Below are 19,196 nucleotides of genomic sequence, written 5' to 3' on the forward strand. Positions count from 1 at the left end.
GGCAGAGAATGACTAAGCGACTTTTAGGAACACACCCTACAGATACAATTGTAGATGAGGTCAGTGTCCTTTGTGCAAGGATTATCATGGGACTATTGTTCCCCCTAAGCAGAAGATGAGAAGCAACCTCATTGCCCATCATCAGCAGGGGACTGGTTATATAGATTGTGCTCTAAGTGCTGGTCGGAGCGAGTCTCCAAGTAGGGCTGCCAGACTTAGCAAATAAAAATACAAGAGATCCAGTTAATTTTGAATTTCAGGTAAAGAATTAATTCTGTTCCATGCAGTCTGATACTAAAAGCTTATTTGTTGTTTATATGAAATTCTAGTTTAATAGGGTGTCTGTATTTTATTTGGCAACCCTATCTCCAAGATCAGTGAGAACAGCCAGGTGAAATCAAGATAGAGGGTGTGAGTGTGTGTCTGTGTGTCTGTGTGTCTGTGTACACGTGCCTGCTAGGAGGGCTTCTGGGGTGGCTTGTCCAGGTTCTAGGTCCCAACCTACGTGGTAGTTGTAGTTCAAGGGAAGGTACCTATCCAGGGTCACACAACCACAGGTGGTAGGGCTAGGCGGGACCCCACCTTTGTGCTTTGCAGTAATGTGCGTATGTCTTAAAAGTGTTAATGTGTTAAATAAAAATATTAAAAACAAACCATAGTTTTCTAAACTACATTTGAACATTTCTAATTTTAAAAAAGACTGGCAATCTCAAAAACTGCAAGGGCCACCTGGGGGGAAGACATTCTACAGAATGGGAACACCACATGCCAAGTCGCTGAGACCGGAGCATGCCTGGTGTGGTCTGTTGTGGCTGGAGCCTCATGGGGGAGGTGGGCTCGAGGGGCCTGGGGCTCTCTCGGCCCCGGAGCCTCTGCCATCTGAACTGATTTCTCATCCTGGAACACTCGTCTGCCCCTGGGCTTCTTAATCATGGTTGTCAGCGGTCACTGCCGCCTGGAATGTCTTCTCACTTCCCTTTCTCACCTGCCCATCCTTGTGACCTCAGCCTGGAGTCGGTCAGAGTCTCACTCCTCTGACTCACCTGGGTCCCTCAGGGTTGGCGAATTGCCCGTTACCACTCTTCCTCCCTCACCTGTGAGCTCCTCGAGCATAGGGGCTTGTTTGTGTCTGGCTGATTTATTACAATATCCTAGCCTGCTAGGCCAGGGACATTCCATCGCTTGCTCACTGTGACTTGAGCATGTTAGCATGTCACCTCTCTGAGCCTCGGGTTTCCTTATCTATAAAAAGAGGCTGATAGTCTTGCCTACCACTCAGGGCTTGCTGTGGAGGTCATATGGACCAATGTGGCGGCAGTGGGAAAGGGAGATGACATTAGCATCTGGGAGGTGATGTATGAACTGAGAACAGCTCTGGGAAGATCTGGGGAAGGCCGTTGTGGGCAGAGGGCACGGCAAGGGCAACGGCCCTGCTATGGGAAAGAACCTGTATGAAGAGGAAGCAGGAAGGTCACTGAGGCTGGAGCAGGTGAACAGCAGGGACAGAGGAGGAGCTGAGCCCCAGGTTAGGTAGCATCTTGTGAGCCAAGAGCAGGGTTTGGATTTTATTTTGAGTCGAGACGTAAGGTAGCTTTGACCTAAGGAAATAGTTTGTTCTCACTTTCCCCTCCTTGGCAATATCTGCCACACTCAGTGGTCCAGAGATGCACAAAGGTCTCCAGGTGCGAAAGGTGGGCACAGGTGGGGAGAGAGGAGGCCCTGGGGCCTTACGTGGAAACAGGCTCAGCCTTCTGCCAGGAAGTGGAGATAACAGGGCGATATCAGTGCAGTCCGAGGGGCGAGGCTGCCAAGGCAAATTAGATAGTCTGCGAGATAACGGATGTCAGCCCCTGTGGCAAACGCACGATTAGCCAGGCAAGATGCGATTAGCCAGGCAAGATGCACTCTGCACCTTAGCGAGATCCAGGGACCTGCGTCAGGTCTGGAACATCAGTGGACCTCCAGGTGGGATGCCGGCCCAGCAGGTGTGGAGAGGTCTAGCTTCAGGGCGCCACTCAGCACCCACCACCCTCAAGGCCTTGGACAACTGCCTTTTACCCAGGGAGACCCCCGCTTCCCAGCTGCCTGGGACCGTCCCAGGACTCCCTCAGTCCTGGACAAGCCAGGATGGTTGGTCACCCTACTTATTTACCCCAATTTACTAGATGAAGAAACTGGATCTCAGCGGCAGGCAGTCAGTATTTGTCTGGGTTTTGTGGTTGGGCTTTTTTTTCATGAAAAAGTATTTTATTTGAAATGGTGACACATGCATCTGAAATAAAACATTCATACCCTTCAGAAACGGTTTGGAGAAAAAGAAATCTCCTTCCCACCCCTGTCTGCTTCCCTCCTCAGAAGTAACCAGAGTCTTGGGTCTAATTGTACAGTCTGGACCTAAACTTATAATTTATTAAGTTCTGCACAACAGGCAGCCTCTGAGATATTCTGTTCACCTGAATTTTTTTCACTTAAAAGTGGGAATTCCACTTTTAAGTCCTGGCAGTCCAGTGGTTAGGACTCGGCGCTTCTACTGCAGGGGGCCCAGGTTCAATTCCTGGTCAGGGAACTAAGATCCTGCAAGCTGCGCAGCGTGGCCAAAAAAAAAAAAAAAAAAAAAAGTATATGAGTTCTTTCATCCATTCAGCTAATATTTGTTGAGCACCTACTATAAACCAGGCTTAGATCACAGCAGCGAAGGAGACAGATACTTCCTGCCCAGGTAGAACTCCCTTTTCTCAAATTGATAGCAACTGTTTGTCAGTAAAAGCTGTTCTTAGCTCAATAGCCATACAAAAACAAACCACAGGTTGGATTTGGCCTGGGGGCTGTAGTTTGCTAACCTCTGGTCTGAAGGGCGGTCAGTAAAATAAGTAAAATATACATGATGTCAGATATTTGCTGAGTGCTGGGGAGAAAAGTCAAACAAGGAGAGGGGGTAAGGAGTGTGAGAGGCTGGGAAGAGGGGGGGATGAAGTGGTGCCAGGGGAGACTTCCCTGAGGTGAGGAGGTGAGCCTGGCGGCCGTCTGGGTGGGGGGAGGGGGAGATACTCCACAGAAAGGGAACGTCACATGCAAAGGTGCTGAGGCTGGCGCATTCCTGGTGTGGTCCGTGGTGGCTGGAGCCTCATCGGGGAGGTGAATTCAGGGGAGCCACAAGGGGCCCAGTCCCGCAGAGCCTCATGGCGTTGTGAATATTTTGGCTTTTCCTATGAGAGAAATGGGAGCCTTGGAGCGTTTATGTGTACATAGACAGGCTTCAGCATTTCAACAGCTGCAAAATATTCCATCGATTGGACTGTTATATATTTAACAGGTCCTCCATGATGGACAACTTTTGCTACCCTATTAAGAATTAATGAGGTTAGGGCTCCCCTGGTGGCAGTGATTGGGAATCCGCCTGCCGATGCAGGGGACACGGGTTCGAGCCCTGGTCTGGGAAGATTCCACATGCCACGGAGCAACTAAGCCCGTGCGCTGCAACTACTGAGCCTGCGCTCTAGAGCCCGCGAGCCACAACTACTGAAGCCCATGTGCTGCAACTACTGAAGCCCGTGTGCCTAGAGCCCGTGCTCCACAATGAGAAGCCACCGCAATGAGAAGCCTGCGCCCTGCAGCGGAGAAGAGTAGCCCCCGCTCGCTGCAATGAAGACCCAATGCAACCAAAAATAAATAAATTAAATTAATTAATTTTAAAAAAAGAATTAATGAGGTTAGGGACTTCCCTGGCGGTCCAGTGGGTAAGACTCTGCGCTTCCACTTCAGGGGGCACGGGTGCTACTCCTGTTCGGGGAACTAAGATCCCACATGCAGTGAGGCATGGCCCCCCCCAGAAAAGTAATTAATGTGGTTAATACTTGCAAATGATTAAAAAAAAATTTAAGACACAGGAAAGGGCAGGTAGTAAAGAACCTCCCTCCCACTCCTGCCCGGCCGCCACCCAGATCCCCTCCTCAGAGACAATCGCCTGTGACCAGTTTCCAGTTCTCCTTCCAATGGTTGTTTCTGTGTCTCTAAGAAATACCCACATATTTCTCCCTCTTTATATGCAAATGGCATCACATTGTGCATGCTGTTCTGCACCTTGCTTTTTACCACTTCATGTCTTGATATGATTCCACATCCATTACATCTAGAGTTTCCTTCTTTCTGACAGGTGGCTAATCTGACTGCACTGTAATGTATCAACTGGTCCTATGTGGGCCTTGGCTCCAGTGCAGGAGCGTCAAATATCACTTGGGGATGCTAAAGGGACACCTATGTGGGTGAGGCTCCTGCACAGAGCCTGGCACAGAGCAGGTGCTCAGTAAATGGGAACAAAAAGGGCTTATCCATCTTTTCTTAGAGCCCCCAACTCGGCCACGCCCAATGGACTTGGACCCAAAAACTTCCCCTGAAAGCCTTTTGTATCCTGGGATGGTGACAGAGCGCCTTCTGACTCAAGGCCCGAGGCCGAATCACTATTTGCATTCAGGCAAGTGGGAGACACTCAAGAGGTTTTGCTTTTTTTTTTTTTTTTTTTTTTTTTTTTGTGGTATGCGGGCCTCTCACTGTTGTGGCCTCTCCCGTTGCGGAGCACAGGCTCCGGATGCGCAGGCTCAGCAGCCATGGCTCACGGGCCCAGCCGCTCCGCGGCATATGGGATCCTCCCAGACCGGGGCACGAACCCGTATCCCCTGCATCGGCAGGCGGACTCTCAACCACTGCGCCACCAGGGAGGCCCAGGTTTTGCTTTTTTAAATCAAGGATAAGGGTGGAGGTTGAGCCTTGATTCATTCATTGAACTTCCCATGGACAATGTCTTCTTCCCGGTCGAGATTAACTCTCTGATTGATCCGCTCTGATTGATCCACTCACCGATTAATGATCTAATAATCAACAGGGCCAGTTGGTGTAATATACAAAGAGTATTTATCAGTTAGGAAGTTCATCAACTCAGTGACCAAAGGACAGACTCACAGGGATAGTTCAGGACATGGAGAAAAGGAAATGGCTTTGGAGTATGTAAGAAATGCTCCAATCATGTACATGCAGATTGTAACTAGATCTCACTTTCCCTTATCAGATGGGAAAAGATAAAAAAATTTGACAATACCCTGCCTCCACCAGGTTTTGAGAAGGGCCCCCATCCCTGCTGGTAAGTATAATTTAGTTTTACCTCGTTAGAGGACATTTGGACAAATGTATCAACTTTTTTTTTTTTTTTTTTTGGCCACACCACATGGCTTTTGGGATCTTAGCTCCCCGATCAGGTATTGAACCCGGGCCCTCGGCAGTGAGAACGCAGAGTCCTAACCACTGGACCGCCAGGGAATTCCCTCAACATTTTTTGTAACGTATCTTTGCACTTCAGGTCAAAGATGTGTGTACAAGACATTCATTGAAATTGCCACCTTGTTTGTAGTAGCAAAAAATTATATTCTAATCTAAATGCCTATCACAAGTCCCCTTGTTAGAGAAATTGTGTGATTATGGTATAATCCATGAAATGAAAAAGTCTGCAGCCCTGCAACAGATGAAGGGAGCTACATGTAATGATATGGAACAACTTCAAGACACGCAGTATAGTTACTTGGGAGGAAAGCACGTACGTAGGCTAGCGTATAGGCTCCCATTTGTGTTACATAAAAAAGGGAGGTACATATTATACTCACATATGCATATATCTCCTTGTCTCTATAAAAACCATCTCTGGAAGATCATACAAGACACTGGTAAAAATATTTAGTTACCTTTGCAGAGGGAAATGGAGATCTGGGATGGAGGGACGCTTTCTTTTTTGTTTGGTTGGGTTGTAAATCACATTTTTAGTTTTCGTCCTTTTAGTGGGGGATGGACACCCGTGGAAACTGCAGGCCTTTATTCAAATTTATCTTCTCTCAGAGGCCTTTGCTGGCCGCATTAGATATTCCCAAACTGCTCTCCAAGGCAGCTGTACCAGTTTTCTTCCTCGTTGAAGGCGTGTGCACCCGGCCCCACGTGACGGCCAGCAGAGGGCGCCGCAGGGCCGCGCCCCGGGGCGTAGGGCGGTGGGCAGGGCAGGGCCGGGCCGGCCGTGTCCGCTACAGCCCAGCCGCAGAGCCAGTCCATTTCCGGGAGGACCTGACACCACAGCATCAAAAGTGTCGCCTCGCCGGGAGGAGGCCGGGACCGCACCTCCGGGAGGTGGCTCGCCGTCCAGGGCCTCGCCTCGCCCAAAGCCCCCTCCCACCTCGCTGTCTCCGCCGCCTCTTGGAGGGAGGGTTGTGAGGGTGACCCGGGAGGAGAAACCGCCGAGACAGTTCAGTCGGAAGGGAGGGGACAGCCCAGATCTGAGAAAGGCCCCTCCCCCACCTTACACCTCCTCCAGGGCGCAGGTGGCCGACCGAAGGAAAATGGAGAGCGGCAGGCCCAGGCAATGGTGTTTTGAGTACCAGCCTCTGGACTCTGCCCATCCCGACATCTCCAGGAGACAGAACACCCACCTTTTACAGTTGAGGAAATTGAGGCTCAGAGAGACTGGGTAACTCGCACAGGGTGACCCAGGAGGAGGTACAGCCAGTAATCAGTCATTCACCAAGTACTTGAGCCCCTACTAAGTGCTTTGAAGATAATTGAATAGGGTAATGGAATAAACAGTGATGTTGTGAGTGGGGCAGGGTGCTACTCTGGCTGGGATGATCAGGGAAGCCTCCCTTGAGGTGACATAAAATTTGTGTTAAATATATCATTCTTACCAAAAGTGTTTAAATTGTCTACTGTACAGTTTCAAGACTACTAATAAATATCTTTCTGTGCTTAAAACAACATTATCAAGAACTCTCTAGAAGCACCTTCTCCCCCAGCTAACCACTCTCCAGAATTTTGTATTAAACATTCCCTTGCTTTTCTTTATAGTTTTACCGCCTCCATATACATTTCTAGACAATAAAGGGTTTCGTTTGCTTGCTTTTGAACCTTATGTAAATCCAACTAACTGTATGCATTTGAGTTGGTTCTTTTTGCTTAACATTATGTTTTTGAGACTTATCCCTGTTGTTGCATGGAGTTGCAGTTTGCTTTTATTGCTGTATATGTTCCATTATGGGAATGAACCGCAGTTTATTAATCCTTTGTACTGTTGATAGACATTAGAACATTAGGGTTGTTTCCACTTTTTTTGTTTTTTGTTTTGCTATTAGGAACAACGGTGCAATGAATATTCTCTTGTTTCTTCTGGGATTAGGGCTGGGCAGCAGTTTTCAACCTTGGCTGCTCACTAGAATCACCTGAGGCGTTTTTTAAAATGCTAATACCAGAGGGTCCCACCCAAACTAATCAAATCAGGATGGCTCTGGGGGTGGGGCCCAGGCTAGGGTGTTCCCTGAGGGAATCTAATCTGCGGCCAGGGCTGAGAACCTCTGGGATGCAGTTGGCCTGGAAGTAGAATTGCTAGGAGGAGAGTCACCTGTTATTAGCTGATGCCAAACTTTTCCAAAGTGGCTTGTACCTGGGACACTCTCGCCAGCGTGAAACGCAAGTCCTGCTGCCCTCACACCCTCAACACTTGCTAGTGACCAAAGTTTTTATCTTTCTGATGGTGTGAAATGGTATCTCACTGTGGTTTTAATTTGCATTTCTCTCATTACTAATGAGGCTGAGCAGTTGGTGAAGTTAATGCTGAAACAAAGACAGCAAAGGAGCCGACATGGTGAAGATCTGGGGAGAGAGATTTAGGGGGCAGGGAAGATGAACGGCAGGTGCCAAGGTCCTGTGGTAGGCAAGGGCTGGGATGTGGAGGAACAGAAAGAAGGGGGGATCATTGTGCAGGGGGAAGGAGGAGGGTGGCTCAAGACAAGATCAGCAGAGGTCAGATCAGCAGGGTGGGGGGCCGTGGTGAAGACTTTGGTTTTTGCTCTGGGTGAGATAGGAACATGGGAGGTTTTGAGCAGAGGGACACAGCCTTACTCCTCCCTCTGGATGCATGTGGAAAATCGTGATCGAAAGTAAACAGATGTAGAAGAGGCTATATTCTTCGTAATGACTGTGCATGGCCTGTCTCCCCCACCTTACCGTCCCCTCACCAGTTAGAACATGGTAAGGATTGTCTTGTTCACAGCTGTTATCCCCAGCACCTGATGACCAAAACAGACGGTTGTCCCTGCCCTCATTCTAGGTGGTGAGTGGAGGGACTTACAGGTTTTCATTGTCCTTGCTTCACAGGTAGAAACCCATGGGCAAGACCTGTGGATTTATTTCTGTGCCACAACCCCACTCCAGGCGGGGCCTGGCCCTCAAACTTGGTGGGCTCACAGGAGAGCTGAGGATGAAGTGTCCCTCCCCTGGGCCCACCCCACAATGAATCAGTCAGTGCCTCCCTTGGAGCGCAGCCTTAGGTCCTTTAGACACAGTATTGACGACCCCAGACAAGTGAAGCGACCACCTCAGCCCCACCCTTCCCCACTTCTTTCTCCCACCTGCCCAGAGTACTCTTTCTCAACCATTCTAAACAGGTCCCTCCTCAGCTGAAAATTCTTCCTTGGCTCCCCAGTGCCCTTGGGGCAAAGTCCAAACTCCTCCAGGCCCTGGAGGCCAGGCAGATCTGACCCATCAGCCCTGCCCACCCCACCCCCAGCCCTGAGAACTGCTCTCAGTGGCTCTGAAATAGTTACTGATTCTAACCTCAGGCCTTTCCCCTCGGTATTTCTTCACTTCCTCTGGTACGTGGCCCCCCCGACCCCCTGTCAAGTGACCCGCCTCTTGCCTGTCACAGTGCCCTGTGGTCTCCCCCCATCAAAGCACACTTCCCTTTGCATTGGAATTGTCTGTTTACTTCGTCTGTCTCCTCCGCCGGACAGGGAGCTACCCTTCGGCAGAGATCCCGAGTGTTTTGTTCGGGGCTGTATCCCCAACTCCGGTAACAGTGCCTGGCATGTTAGTGGGCACTCAGTAAACACTGAGGGAACGAATGCATTTTTCTAGATGATGCCTGTTTGCTTTGCAAAAACGGCTGTGGCACTGCACAGTCAGCAACCACGTGCAGAAATCCATTGCTCTTCCCCGTCCCCGAACTGTGTACTGTCCCTTTCATTCCCACACTCTTTGCGAGTCACCTTCCGGGCGAAGGCACCCCCTTCCCAAACCCGAGGAGGTGGCACTATCGGAACGTCAGGTGTCCAGACTCGCGGCGCGCGGCGCCAGGGGGCGCCAGAGGCGGGGGACCGTGCCGCGTCGAGCTGGCTGGAGCTCAGGTCCCGAAGGGGGTCCCGCCTAGTCCGGGGTTCCCGGCGCCCCGCCCCCGGCAGCCCGCAGCCGGGTGATGAGTGCAGCCCCGAGGCGCAGCGCCCGAGCGGCCCCTCCCGGCTCCCAACGCCACGCGGCGCGAGCCCCGCCAGACCCCGGCGCACCTGCTTGGGGCGTGGCCTCCGGCGAAGGCGCGCCTCGATTGGCGCGGAGGTGACAAAGGGGCGCAGCCGTAGTCGGCCCCGCCCACCCGCGGCTGGCGTACTTAAGGCAGTTGGCGGCCAGGCTCCACTCACAGCGCAGCTGCACGGCCTCGCGGGTGGAGGGTTTTGGGATCCCTGCACGACCCGGCTACCCCCGCTGCTTCGGCCACCATGCCGCGCTCTTTCCTCGTCAGGAAGTCCGCCTGCTCCCGCCGGAGACCCAATTACAGCGAGCTCCACGACTCTTCTCCAGGTGAGTGGACGGGGTGCCGGACCCCAGGGAGTTAGGGGGAGGCAGGCGAAGGCTGCAAGGGGGGAACTTGAGAGGCAGGGCGCTTGGGGACAAAATCGAGGGGCCAAGGTCGAGGGGCCAAAGTCGAGTCGAAAGATAACAGTCTGGGTGTGAATAGGCCGGGGCAGGTGGATCCGGGAGGTTGAGAGAGGGCTTTTAGAGGCCGGTGGTCTTGGGCTGAGGGGACTAATTAGCCGCCGAGAAGCGGGGCGCCCCGAGAGCACAGAAGTGAGAGGAGGCGGCTTGTGTCTGGATAGACGCCGGCCAGGGGCTGGAAAGAGTCCGGAGTCCAGAGGATTTGGGGGAGGGGGTGGGAGAAGAGATGTGTATCAAGGGGGACAGGGGTGGTGCCTCGGCAGCTGGGGAGATTAGGGGCCAGGGAGCTGGGGGTCTTGTCTCAGGCTGGGGACTTGGGCACCGCAGGAGGAAGGAGACCTGAGAATGACCTCCTTGAGTTGGAGCTGGGGAAGGCGGGGGGTCCTTCCTGTAAGATCTGGAGGTTGAGGTGGGAGAACCAGGTGACCTGGCTGAGCAGGGGGCTCTGCCAGGGCAGGAACCTGGCTGTCCTGGTCATGAATCTTTTTTATTCATCTACTAAGCACCGAGTGCCAGCCCCACTCAGCCCCTGGCCCACATCAGGCTCATGTTTGCTGACTGACTGAATGACCTAATCCCTGACCTTGCGCTTTTCCCTGTCTCTCCACAGAGTTCACTTTTCAACAGCCCTACGACCAGGCCCACCTGCTGGCAGCCATCCCGCCACCCGAGGTCCTCAATCCCACGGCCTCACTGCCTACGCTCATCTGGGACTCTCTCCTGGCACCGCAAGCCCAGCCGATTGGCTGGGCCTCTCTTCTGCCCCAGGAGATCCCCAAGGCCGTCGAGCTGACCTCCCTGTCTGACGAGGACAGCGGGAAAGGCTCCCAGCCCCCCAGCCCACCCTCACCGGCTCCTTCGTCCTTCTCTTCCACCTCAGCCTCCTCCCTGGAGGCCGAGGGCTATGCTGCCTTCCCAGGCTTGGGCCAGTTGCCCAAGCAGCTGGCTGGGCTCTCCGTGGCCAAGGACCCCCAGTCTCGCAAGGCCTTCAACTGCAAATACTGCAACAAGGAGTACATCAGCTTGGGTGCCCTTAAGATGCACATCAGAAGCCACACGCTGCCTTGCGTCTGTAGCACCTGCGGGAAGGCCTTCTCCAGGCCCTGGCTGCTGCAGGGCCACGTCCGGACCCACACTGGTGAGTACCCCTGCAGGCTGGCTGCTCTTCTCACTGTCCCACTGCTTTTGCTACCGGCACTTGTAAGATGGGCTTTGCTGTTATTTTCAGATTGTGGAAACTGACCCCCACCCCCACCCCGCCGCCCAGTCTCCTGACTCCTAGCTCAAGAGTTCAGGGGCCTGGCTCCGAAAAGTTTGGCAGAAACATTCGTTCATTCACCAGCTAAGCAGATGGGCTAAGGAGATAATTTTACACGTCCCTCTGCGGGCTCAGTTCCTCAGCCAAATGGGTTGGAGCTGGGTATGGGAAAGGTGTAGCCGACACCTTGCTGTTGGGGCCAGGTGTGAAGGGGCTCACCCTGCTCCACTTCCCCCACCCGCCCCCCAGCCAGACAGGATGTTGTCAGACTCCCCACCTGCCTCTGAATCCTGCTCTGGGATCTTCCCAAACTTTGGGCCGCTGTTTCACCTCTCTTAGCCTCAGTACCCTCCTCTGTGAAATGAGCATAGAGACACCTTGTGTGGTTTTTGCTCTGGTCAAATGAAAGAAAGCATACAGAAATCACCTGGGACAGTGCTTGGTACATGATCAGTACACACAAGAATCATAGTTGGTGTGCGTTCTGCTTCCATGCTGTGTGTCTTTGAGCAAGTGATTTAATGCTCTGAGCCTCTCCGATTATAATATAATCATATAGGGTGGGTTATGATAGCATTTCATAGGGGGCTGTCTAGATTCAGTGGCTCCTTAATCGCTTTATAATATCATCATGGTTCTCAGATCTGCTCTCCCCACCCCCATTCACACTGCTGAATAGATAATCTTAATCCTATCATGCAGACCCGGGAACACCTTTGCTGGCAGAAAACACAATTATGTCTCGGTGTTTCAATAAATGCAATACTGAGTGTATAGAAAATTATGAAATGGAGCCTGTTCTAGTCTCTAGCTTTCTGGAAATGCAGAAAAGGTAGCCAGTCCACCTTTTCAGAACATGGATGGTGGAGGCCACCCTGCTTGGGGCTGCTCTTTGGAGAGTGTCTGTTGAGGGAGAAGAGGGTTTAAGGGTCATGACTGTTGGTTTTTGGGGGTCAGGTTGGCCAGGTTGGAGACTCAGTTCTGGCATTTCCTCATCCGGTGGCTGACCTCTGAGTGAGCCGTGAGGGTCAGTGAGGTGGATTGTGAAGCCTGGCATTTTGCAGGCATTACTGGTGCCATCGTTACTCCTACGGGGGGCGGGGGCATCCTCCACACCTTGCAGACTGTGGCTACTACCCATGTCTCTTACTTGGTGCACAGACAGCCCTGATTTTAACATGGAAGGGTCCAACCGCCTGGCCTCTGTCCTGGGTGCCTGCCCAGCTGATAGGGTCTCTATTTGGGTGGAGTGGAAGCCCTCAGATGCTCCCCTGGGCCCCCCAGCTTCCTTCCCCTCCCACTCGGACATTATTTTAATGTAAAGGCATGGCTCAGACACAAAAAGCCTGTTGAAATGCACCAGTGCCACCCTCATCAGCTCCCATTGTGTGCCTTAATGGTGCGCCCAGGGGGCAGGGCTGGGGGGTGGAGCAGGTGCACGGGGCAGCGGTGCCCAGCACCTGTTCGGGGCCGCAGCTGCTGGCCCGCAGCGTGTCAGGCCGCGTTAATCCAGGGAGTATCGCATGTACACTGCCCCCCTCGGCGGCCTTTGTCCCGCCGATCTGGTGCCGATTTCACACTCCAGGAGCACCATAAAGACGTGGCTGGGGTGGGGAGGGGGATTCCGCGAGGGGTGGAGGTCTGCTGCCTCCTGCTGCACCCCTCGCACCCCATCAAGCCTGCCCCTTTGTTCAGGTTTGTGTCTAATCATAAGAAACATAAAGATAACGTCCACTGAGCACTTGGCAGTGCGGGAGGCGGGGGGGAGGCGTGGTGCTCAGGGCTTCCTTCACCTGTGTCAAGGCGGTAGGTAAATCCACCAACAGTCCTAAGAGAGGTGCCATCATAACCCCCATCTTACAGGTGTGGAAACTGAGGCATAGACAAGGAAGTCACTTTCCCAAGTCACAGACCATGGGCTGGAGCCAGGGCTCCTTCACTTCAGCCAAGGGGGTGAGGAGGCAGTGGGGATTACAGGACTCCATCCCCTTTTCCAGACCTGCATAGCGTGGGCCCTGAGTTCACAAGGGAGTGTGTGAGGAGGAAGTTCCCTTGGACCTTGTAGACTGCGGTCATCAAACCCTTCGGGCCTGGTGTGCAGAGGCAGCTCAATACGGCAGAGCAGGTTACTCAGGTGTCCCTTCCCCAATCCTCTGGCTAGGTCCCCGCTCTCTGCCCGTGGCCTGTTTCCTTGTATATCTGCCCCAAGAGACTGAGCCCATGAACGTGGTTCCACAGTGGGCCGCAGGCATCTGACTTCTGGACCCCGCCCTCCCTGCTCAGGGTAGTGCCCCAGGCGCCCAGGAGGCAGCTGGAATTCATTCATTCCCAGCTCTCAATTCCAGCACTGGGATTTAACTAGAGGGCCTTGGCCTAGGGGCATATAAGGCTGGGAATGGAAGGATAGGAGAATGTAGTTTCTTCTGGAAAAGACTATTCAGTATTACAGAATAGTGCCTGGCCTGTGGTAGGAGCTTGATTAGTATTTGTTTAATGCGTTACCCTTCTGACTTTATTTGGGAAATGCTGCAGCCCCAGGAAAAAGCGAAACAGCATTTGACGTTTCTGGAATGTGAGTTATAGTCTCTTGATTGGGGCAGGAATTATGAAAAGTTGGTGAATGGTGTTTTCTGGTGGTGATTGAGGAGTCAGGCTCTTCTGAGACCTTTATTAAAAAAAAGACTTATTGTTGTACAAGCATTTATTGAGCTCTCACTGTGTACCCAGCCCCAGGTGCAAGACTCTTCTCAATACAGCCTGGCCCGGCAGGTGAATGAGGGCCACAGGTGGGGGTTTTTAAAAAAAAATAAGTCATAAGGTAAAAGGTTTCTGTAGCCTCTTGGGGGTTCTGGGCCTTGGGCTGGAAGCTTGGAATGGATTCTGGGTCGGCGGTGGGGGGGATCCTGCCCTCATGGGACTCAGTCTGATTGGGGGACCGACAGACTTGAAACTACCCTGAGTGTGATCCAAGTTGATGGGGAAGCAGGATAAAGGAGTGACCTGCTGGGGGGTGGGGCTTTAAGGCTGACTCTTAAGCTTTGTCCCCAAGAGGAAGTAAATCCAGGGGTTAGTAAGGAACACCCATTACAGCCCCCTTAACTGAGGGGCAGTCTGTGTAGTGGTTAAAATCAAGGGCGCTGGGCTTCCCTGGTGGCGCAGTGGTTAAGAATCCGCCTGCCAGTGCAGGGGACATGGGTTCGATCCCTGGTCCGGGAAGATCCCACATGCCGTGGAGCAACTAGGCCCGTGCGCCACAACTACTGAAGCCCCTGCGCCTAGAGCCCGTGCTCCGCAACAAGAGAAGCCACTGCAATGAGAAGCCCACGCACCACAACAAAGAGTAGCCCCCACTCGCTGCAACTAGAGAAAAGCCCACGTGCAGCAATGAAGACCCCAAAACAGCCAATGAATAAATAAATAAATAATTCTTTAAAAAAAAAAAAAGAAAAAGAAAAAATCAAGGGCACTGGAGTCGGGCTATTTGGTTCTTGCTGAGATGCTGCATATTCCCTGTGCCTCAGATTCACCATCTCTAAACTCAGGACAAAGGTGGGGTTAAATGAGATAGTGTAAAATGCTTCCACTGTCCCTGGCACAAAGTGTTCAGCAAACACAGTTGCCATCACTGTCATCATTGTTGAGCACTTCCTGCTGCCAGGGCAGAAGTACTTGATTCAACCTTCTCTCAGTCACCAGCCTCTATGAGTGGGGGATGAACAGCTCCATTTTACAGATGAGCAAATGGAGGCTCAAGAGAAGCCAGCTGACTTGCTCAGGGCCACACGGTGGGAAGCAGCAGCGCTCCCTGCCAAATCCAGGCCTTTGGACACTGTATGGCCTGGCTTTTCTGGGTCGCGGGAGTTCCTCAAGGTTGGGGTGAGCCGGGGGTGGGTGGGGATATCAGTAGACATCAGCTGTTCTCCCAAGTGGCTGAGTCTCACTCAGCTCCCTCCTGTCTTGTCTCCCCAGGCGAAAAGCCCTTCTCCTGCCCCCACTGCAGCCGTGCCTTCGCTGACCGCTCCAACCTGCGGGCCCATCTGCAGACCCACTCGGATGTCAAAAAGTACCAGTGCAAGACGTGCTCCAGAACCTTCTCCCGAATGTCCCTGCTCCACAAGCACCAAGAGTCAGGCTGCTCAGGGGGGCCCCGCTGACTCTCAAGGCTCCTTGCGCCTCTCCGGGCCCTCCCCCAACGCCAGAAGGAAGGACCCGGCATCCTTCTCCCTGCCAGAGTTCCCTCCTGAGCTCCGCCTTCTGGCTGCGTTGGTCCCCCAGGACTCTGAGGACCATTTCCCAGTCCTCTGCTCTGAGCGCCTCACCGGGCTCAGGGGGGCCTTTCTGTGGATGGCTGATGGGAGGGTGGCTTGCAGCAGAGACCCCCTCCTGGCAGCCGCTGCTCCAGAGTGTTCTGGAGTTGGCCTTTCTGCGTGGGTTTGTGTATCCAGAGCTGTTTGGATACAGCTGCTTTGAGCTCCAGGACAAAAGCCAGCAGACTGATGAGAAGCTCCCACCCCACTCAGGGGACCCCAGCCTCCCCTACAGGAACCCTCAGGCCACCCCCTCCAGAAGGTGCAACTAACTATGCAAACATCCACCCCCAGGTGCACTCGCGGGGGTGGTCCCTGACACAAGGACAGCGTCTAGACCCCAGGATGCCCCAGGGCCTGGGCAGCTATTTCAGCCTCCTGTTTGTCATGGTGGCACCTGTTTCACGGGCAATTTAACAACGTCTCCAAAGGGACTGTGAATAATTGCCTTCACTTGTCCGGGGCCCAAGTGGGGTGCTTCGGCTCCACTGATGTGTCTCCCGGAACTATTTTCGGGGGCCCGACAGGTGGGCCCGGGAGGAAGATGTTTACATTTTTAAAGGTACACTGGTATTTATATTGCAAGCGACATTTTGTACTAAGGAAACGTTTTGTATAGTTATATGTACGGTTTATTGATATTCAATAAAGTGGTTAATTTATATATAAAAAAGTCTACTTGGTTTTACGTGGAGTGGGTATTTTAAGGGGCCTTTAGGGAGGGAGGAGGGAGCAGGGGTTCGTGGAGCTCGGATATGCCTGACACAGCCTTAAGCCTTGGCCTCTTAAACATCACATGGCTTTGGACCTCTGGGTTTGTCAGGGACCTTGTTTGTGCAGATGGGTTCTCCTCGGAGCCTGGATATCCTGTCCGATGCGGAGGTTGGGAAACACCTGTGAGCCAGTGAGCAGTAGGGCTGCGTGTGCAGATTTCTTAATAGTCTCTACACTGCGGCCCTCACTCATTCTCTCGTGCTCCCGTTTTGAAGCCGACCAGGCCCACAGGGTGAGAAGCCAGCTCCCTGGGTCTTAGCAACTAGGCCTGCTGTGGGGCCTTCCCCAGCACTGCAGGTCTTTCGGGGAGGGAGCGGCTGCTGCCCCCAGATGAGGGAGTGGAATGCAATGAGCAAGAAGGGGACGGAGGACGTCCTTCCTGTTTCCAAGGGCTCCAGGCCCCGCTCCGGCCTCCCTGTCAGACCCACACCTCTGTCTGGCCTCTGGGTACCAAATGGCCTTTGATGCAAGGAAATTGGCTGGCTGGAGTCGGGAGGGTGAGAAGCCAGGCCAAAGGGTAGGGGTCATTCTGCTTCCTGCTCGAGGACAGGACAGGACGGGAAGACGGTCAGCTTGCGTCCCGTCCCGGCCTGAGATAATTCACTCACGGCAGGCTGTCATGGTGACCTCACCTCTGGGGCCCTCCTGGGGCCAGGAGAAAATGAGTGTCCTTTTTGAGCACAAAAGGTGCCGAAGGTGCCAGTTTCCTGCGGGGAGCTGAGCGGGCGTCCCAGAGCCCCAGAGTCAGGCCGGGGGCGGGGGAGCTTCGTGTTCCAAAGGAGAGATGATTCTTTCTTCTAAACAGGAAATGGTGACCCACAGGCCAGGAGCAGCCCTTAATGACTTGCAGCTTTCCTCCCAAAAGAAAAAAAAAGTTCTCTAACAATCGCCAAATTGTAGCTGGCCTCCCTGAAGGGAAGTTAGGGAGTCGGTGGGGGGCTGGGGGTTTGGGCGTCAATTTGCTGAAGGCCTACTGTGTCCCACGTCCCTGGGTGTCATACATCCACCCGTAGTAGGTGCTGACATTGATGGTGAATGTATAATTGATTTCACACACTCCCAGAGGGATGGGCCTCGTGGAAACTCCCAGCTGGCATTCAACGTGGGTGCACGAGGCTCCGATCATTCTGGGGGTCAGGTACCAGGCTCTTGCCCTTGGCTCGCAAGGCCTTGGAGCAAGGCTCTCCGCCTCTCGGACCCCCAGTTGCTGCCCCTAAAATAGGGTGATGACGGCGCCTTCCTCCCCGGAGACTGTAACGGGATGTCCATCCAATCGGTTTTGATGAGCCCCGTGTGTGCCAGGCCCTGTTCTAGGCCCTGGGATTACAGCCCTGAACAGAGAGACAGTCCCTGCACTCAGGGAACTAATGTTTTAGCAGGAGAGACAGAAAACAAACAAGTGATTAAATAAGCCGCTTTCCTACAGTGATGTGCCAAGATGGAATTAAAGAGAGCGCCTACTAGAGAGAGATGGGCGGGAGAGCTGCAGCCCAGTGCCCATTGCAGCGGAGACCTGGAGGAGGAGAGAGCTCCAGCCTCTCGCGGGAGCAACAAGTGCAAAGGCTCCAGGGCTGGAATGAGCTTGCCACGATGCCGAAAAGGACCAGGGTGGCAGAGAGTCTGGGGGGCCCAGGTGGGATTGATGAGCTGGTCCAGATCCTGCAGCACTTGTGCAGGTGGGGAGGAGTTGTATTTTGTTGAGCCCAGAGGGCAGCCACGGGGACATTTTAAGCAGGGGAGCCATGAGGCCTGCTTTACTTTTACACTGATTCCCCCCATCCTGGTGGAGAATGGAGTTAGCCAAGTCAGAGCTGGGAGCCAGTGAAAGGCCCAAGGTAGAGGGATGACTGCTGGCCTGGCCCAGAGGGGTGGAGGCCTCTGGGGATGGTTGGATTGAACAATCTGTGGCCGCTGCGCCTCCAGCTCTGTGCCAGGCACACCTGAGCGCTGGTGGGTGCGCGTTACTAGGGATTATTTAAAGGAGATGTTGGACCCGGTAGCGGGGGTGGGGATAAAAAGAAGGATGGTTCCTGTGTTCTGATGCGGACAAGCCCCCACTCAGCCACATTTAGCTAAGTGAGAAAAATAACATGCAGACCATGCTCCCTTTTGTGGGAAGAAGGGTGGAATTGAGCCTGTTATTCATTCTTGTTTGTATTTGCATACAGAAACTCTGGAAGGATTTATAATAAAACAACCAAAGCCATCTCTAGGCGGGTGCAAGGGGTAGAATGGGGTGGGTGGAGGCGGGCAGCAGAGAGCAGGGAGCCCGGTTTTTTAGATTTCTTTAAAACTTTTGATTTTGCCATAGTTTCAACCTGACAGAAAAGTTGCAAGAAAAGTACAATAAACTGGAATCTTTCGATCGGCATCTTATCAAATGCAAGTCTGCATTTTCTCTCTCTGTATGTGCACATACACATACCCACTTTTTTTTTTTTTGAACCATTTGTGAGTAAGTTGTAGGCATGATGCCCCTTTACCATGAAGTATTTCAGCAGGTATTTCTTAAGGATAAGAACGTTCTTTCATACGACCACAGTTCAGTGATCAAAATCGAGAAATTTAGCGTTGGTGCAATGCTATTATCCAATCCACAGTCACAATCAAGTTTCCCCAACTGCCCCAGTGATGCCCTCCGTAGCACTTTAGGGGGTGGGGAGAGATCCAGATCCCACGTTACATTTACTTGTCCTCTTTAGTCTCTCTTATTCTGGAACAGCTCCTTCCTTGGTCTTTTGTGAGTCTGACTTTTTTTTTTCTAATAAATTTATTATTTTATTTTTGGCTGCATTGGGTCTTCGTTGCTGTGCACAGGCTTTTGCTAGTTGTGGCGGGCAGGGGCTACTCTTCATTGCAGTGCATGGGCTTCTCATTGCAGTGGCTCCTCTTGTTGCGGAGACCAGGCTCTGGGGCCTGTGGGCTTCAGTAGTGTGGCACGCGGGATCAGTAGCTGTGGCTCGCGGGTTCAGTAGTTGTGGCGCACGGGTTTAGTTGCTCCGCGGCATGTGGGATCTTCCCAGACCAGGGCTCGAACTTGTGTCCCCTGCATTGGCAGGCGGATTCTT

General features: G+C 52.8%; 1 protein-coding gene across 1 annotated transcript; it reads left to right on the top strand.

Moving 5' to 3' along the window:
* Positions 1–9,572: 9,572 nt before the first annotated feature.
* Positions 9,573–15,201, top strand: SNAI1 (snail family transcriptional repressor 1; the record flags this gene model as incomplete). Its single annotated transcript, XM_079719431.1, has 3 exons — positions 9,573–9,654; positions 10,400–10,927; positions 15,017–15,201. The coding sequence occupies 3 exons, from the start codon at positions 9,573–9,575 to the stop codon at positions 15,199–15,201; spliced, it is 795 nt and encodes a 264-aa protein (XP_079575557.1).
* Between the last annotated feature and the right edge of the window lie 3,995 nt (positions 15,202–19,196).

Source organism: Hyperoodon ampullatus (genome assembly GCF_949752795.1).
Source record: "Hyperoodon ampullatus genome assembly, chromosome: 14".
Lineage (NCBI taxonomy): Eukaryota > Metazoa > Chordata > Mammalia > Artiodactyla > Ziphiidae > Hyperoodon > Hyperoodon ampullatus.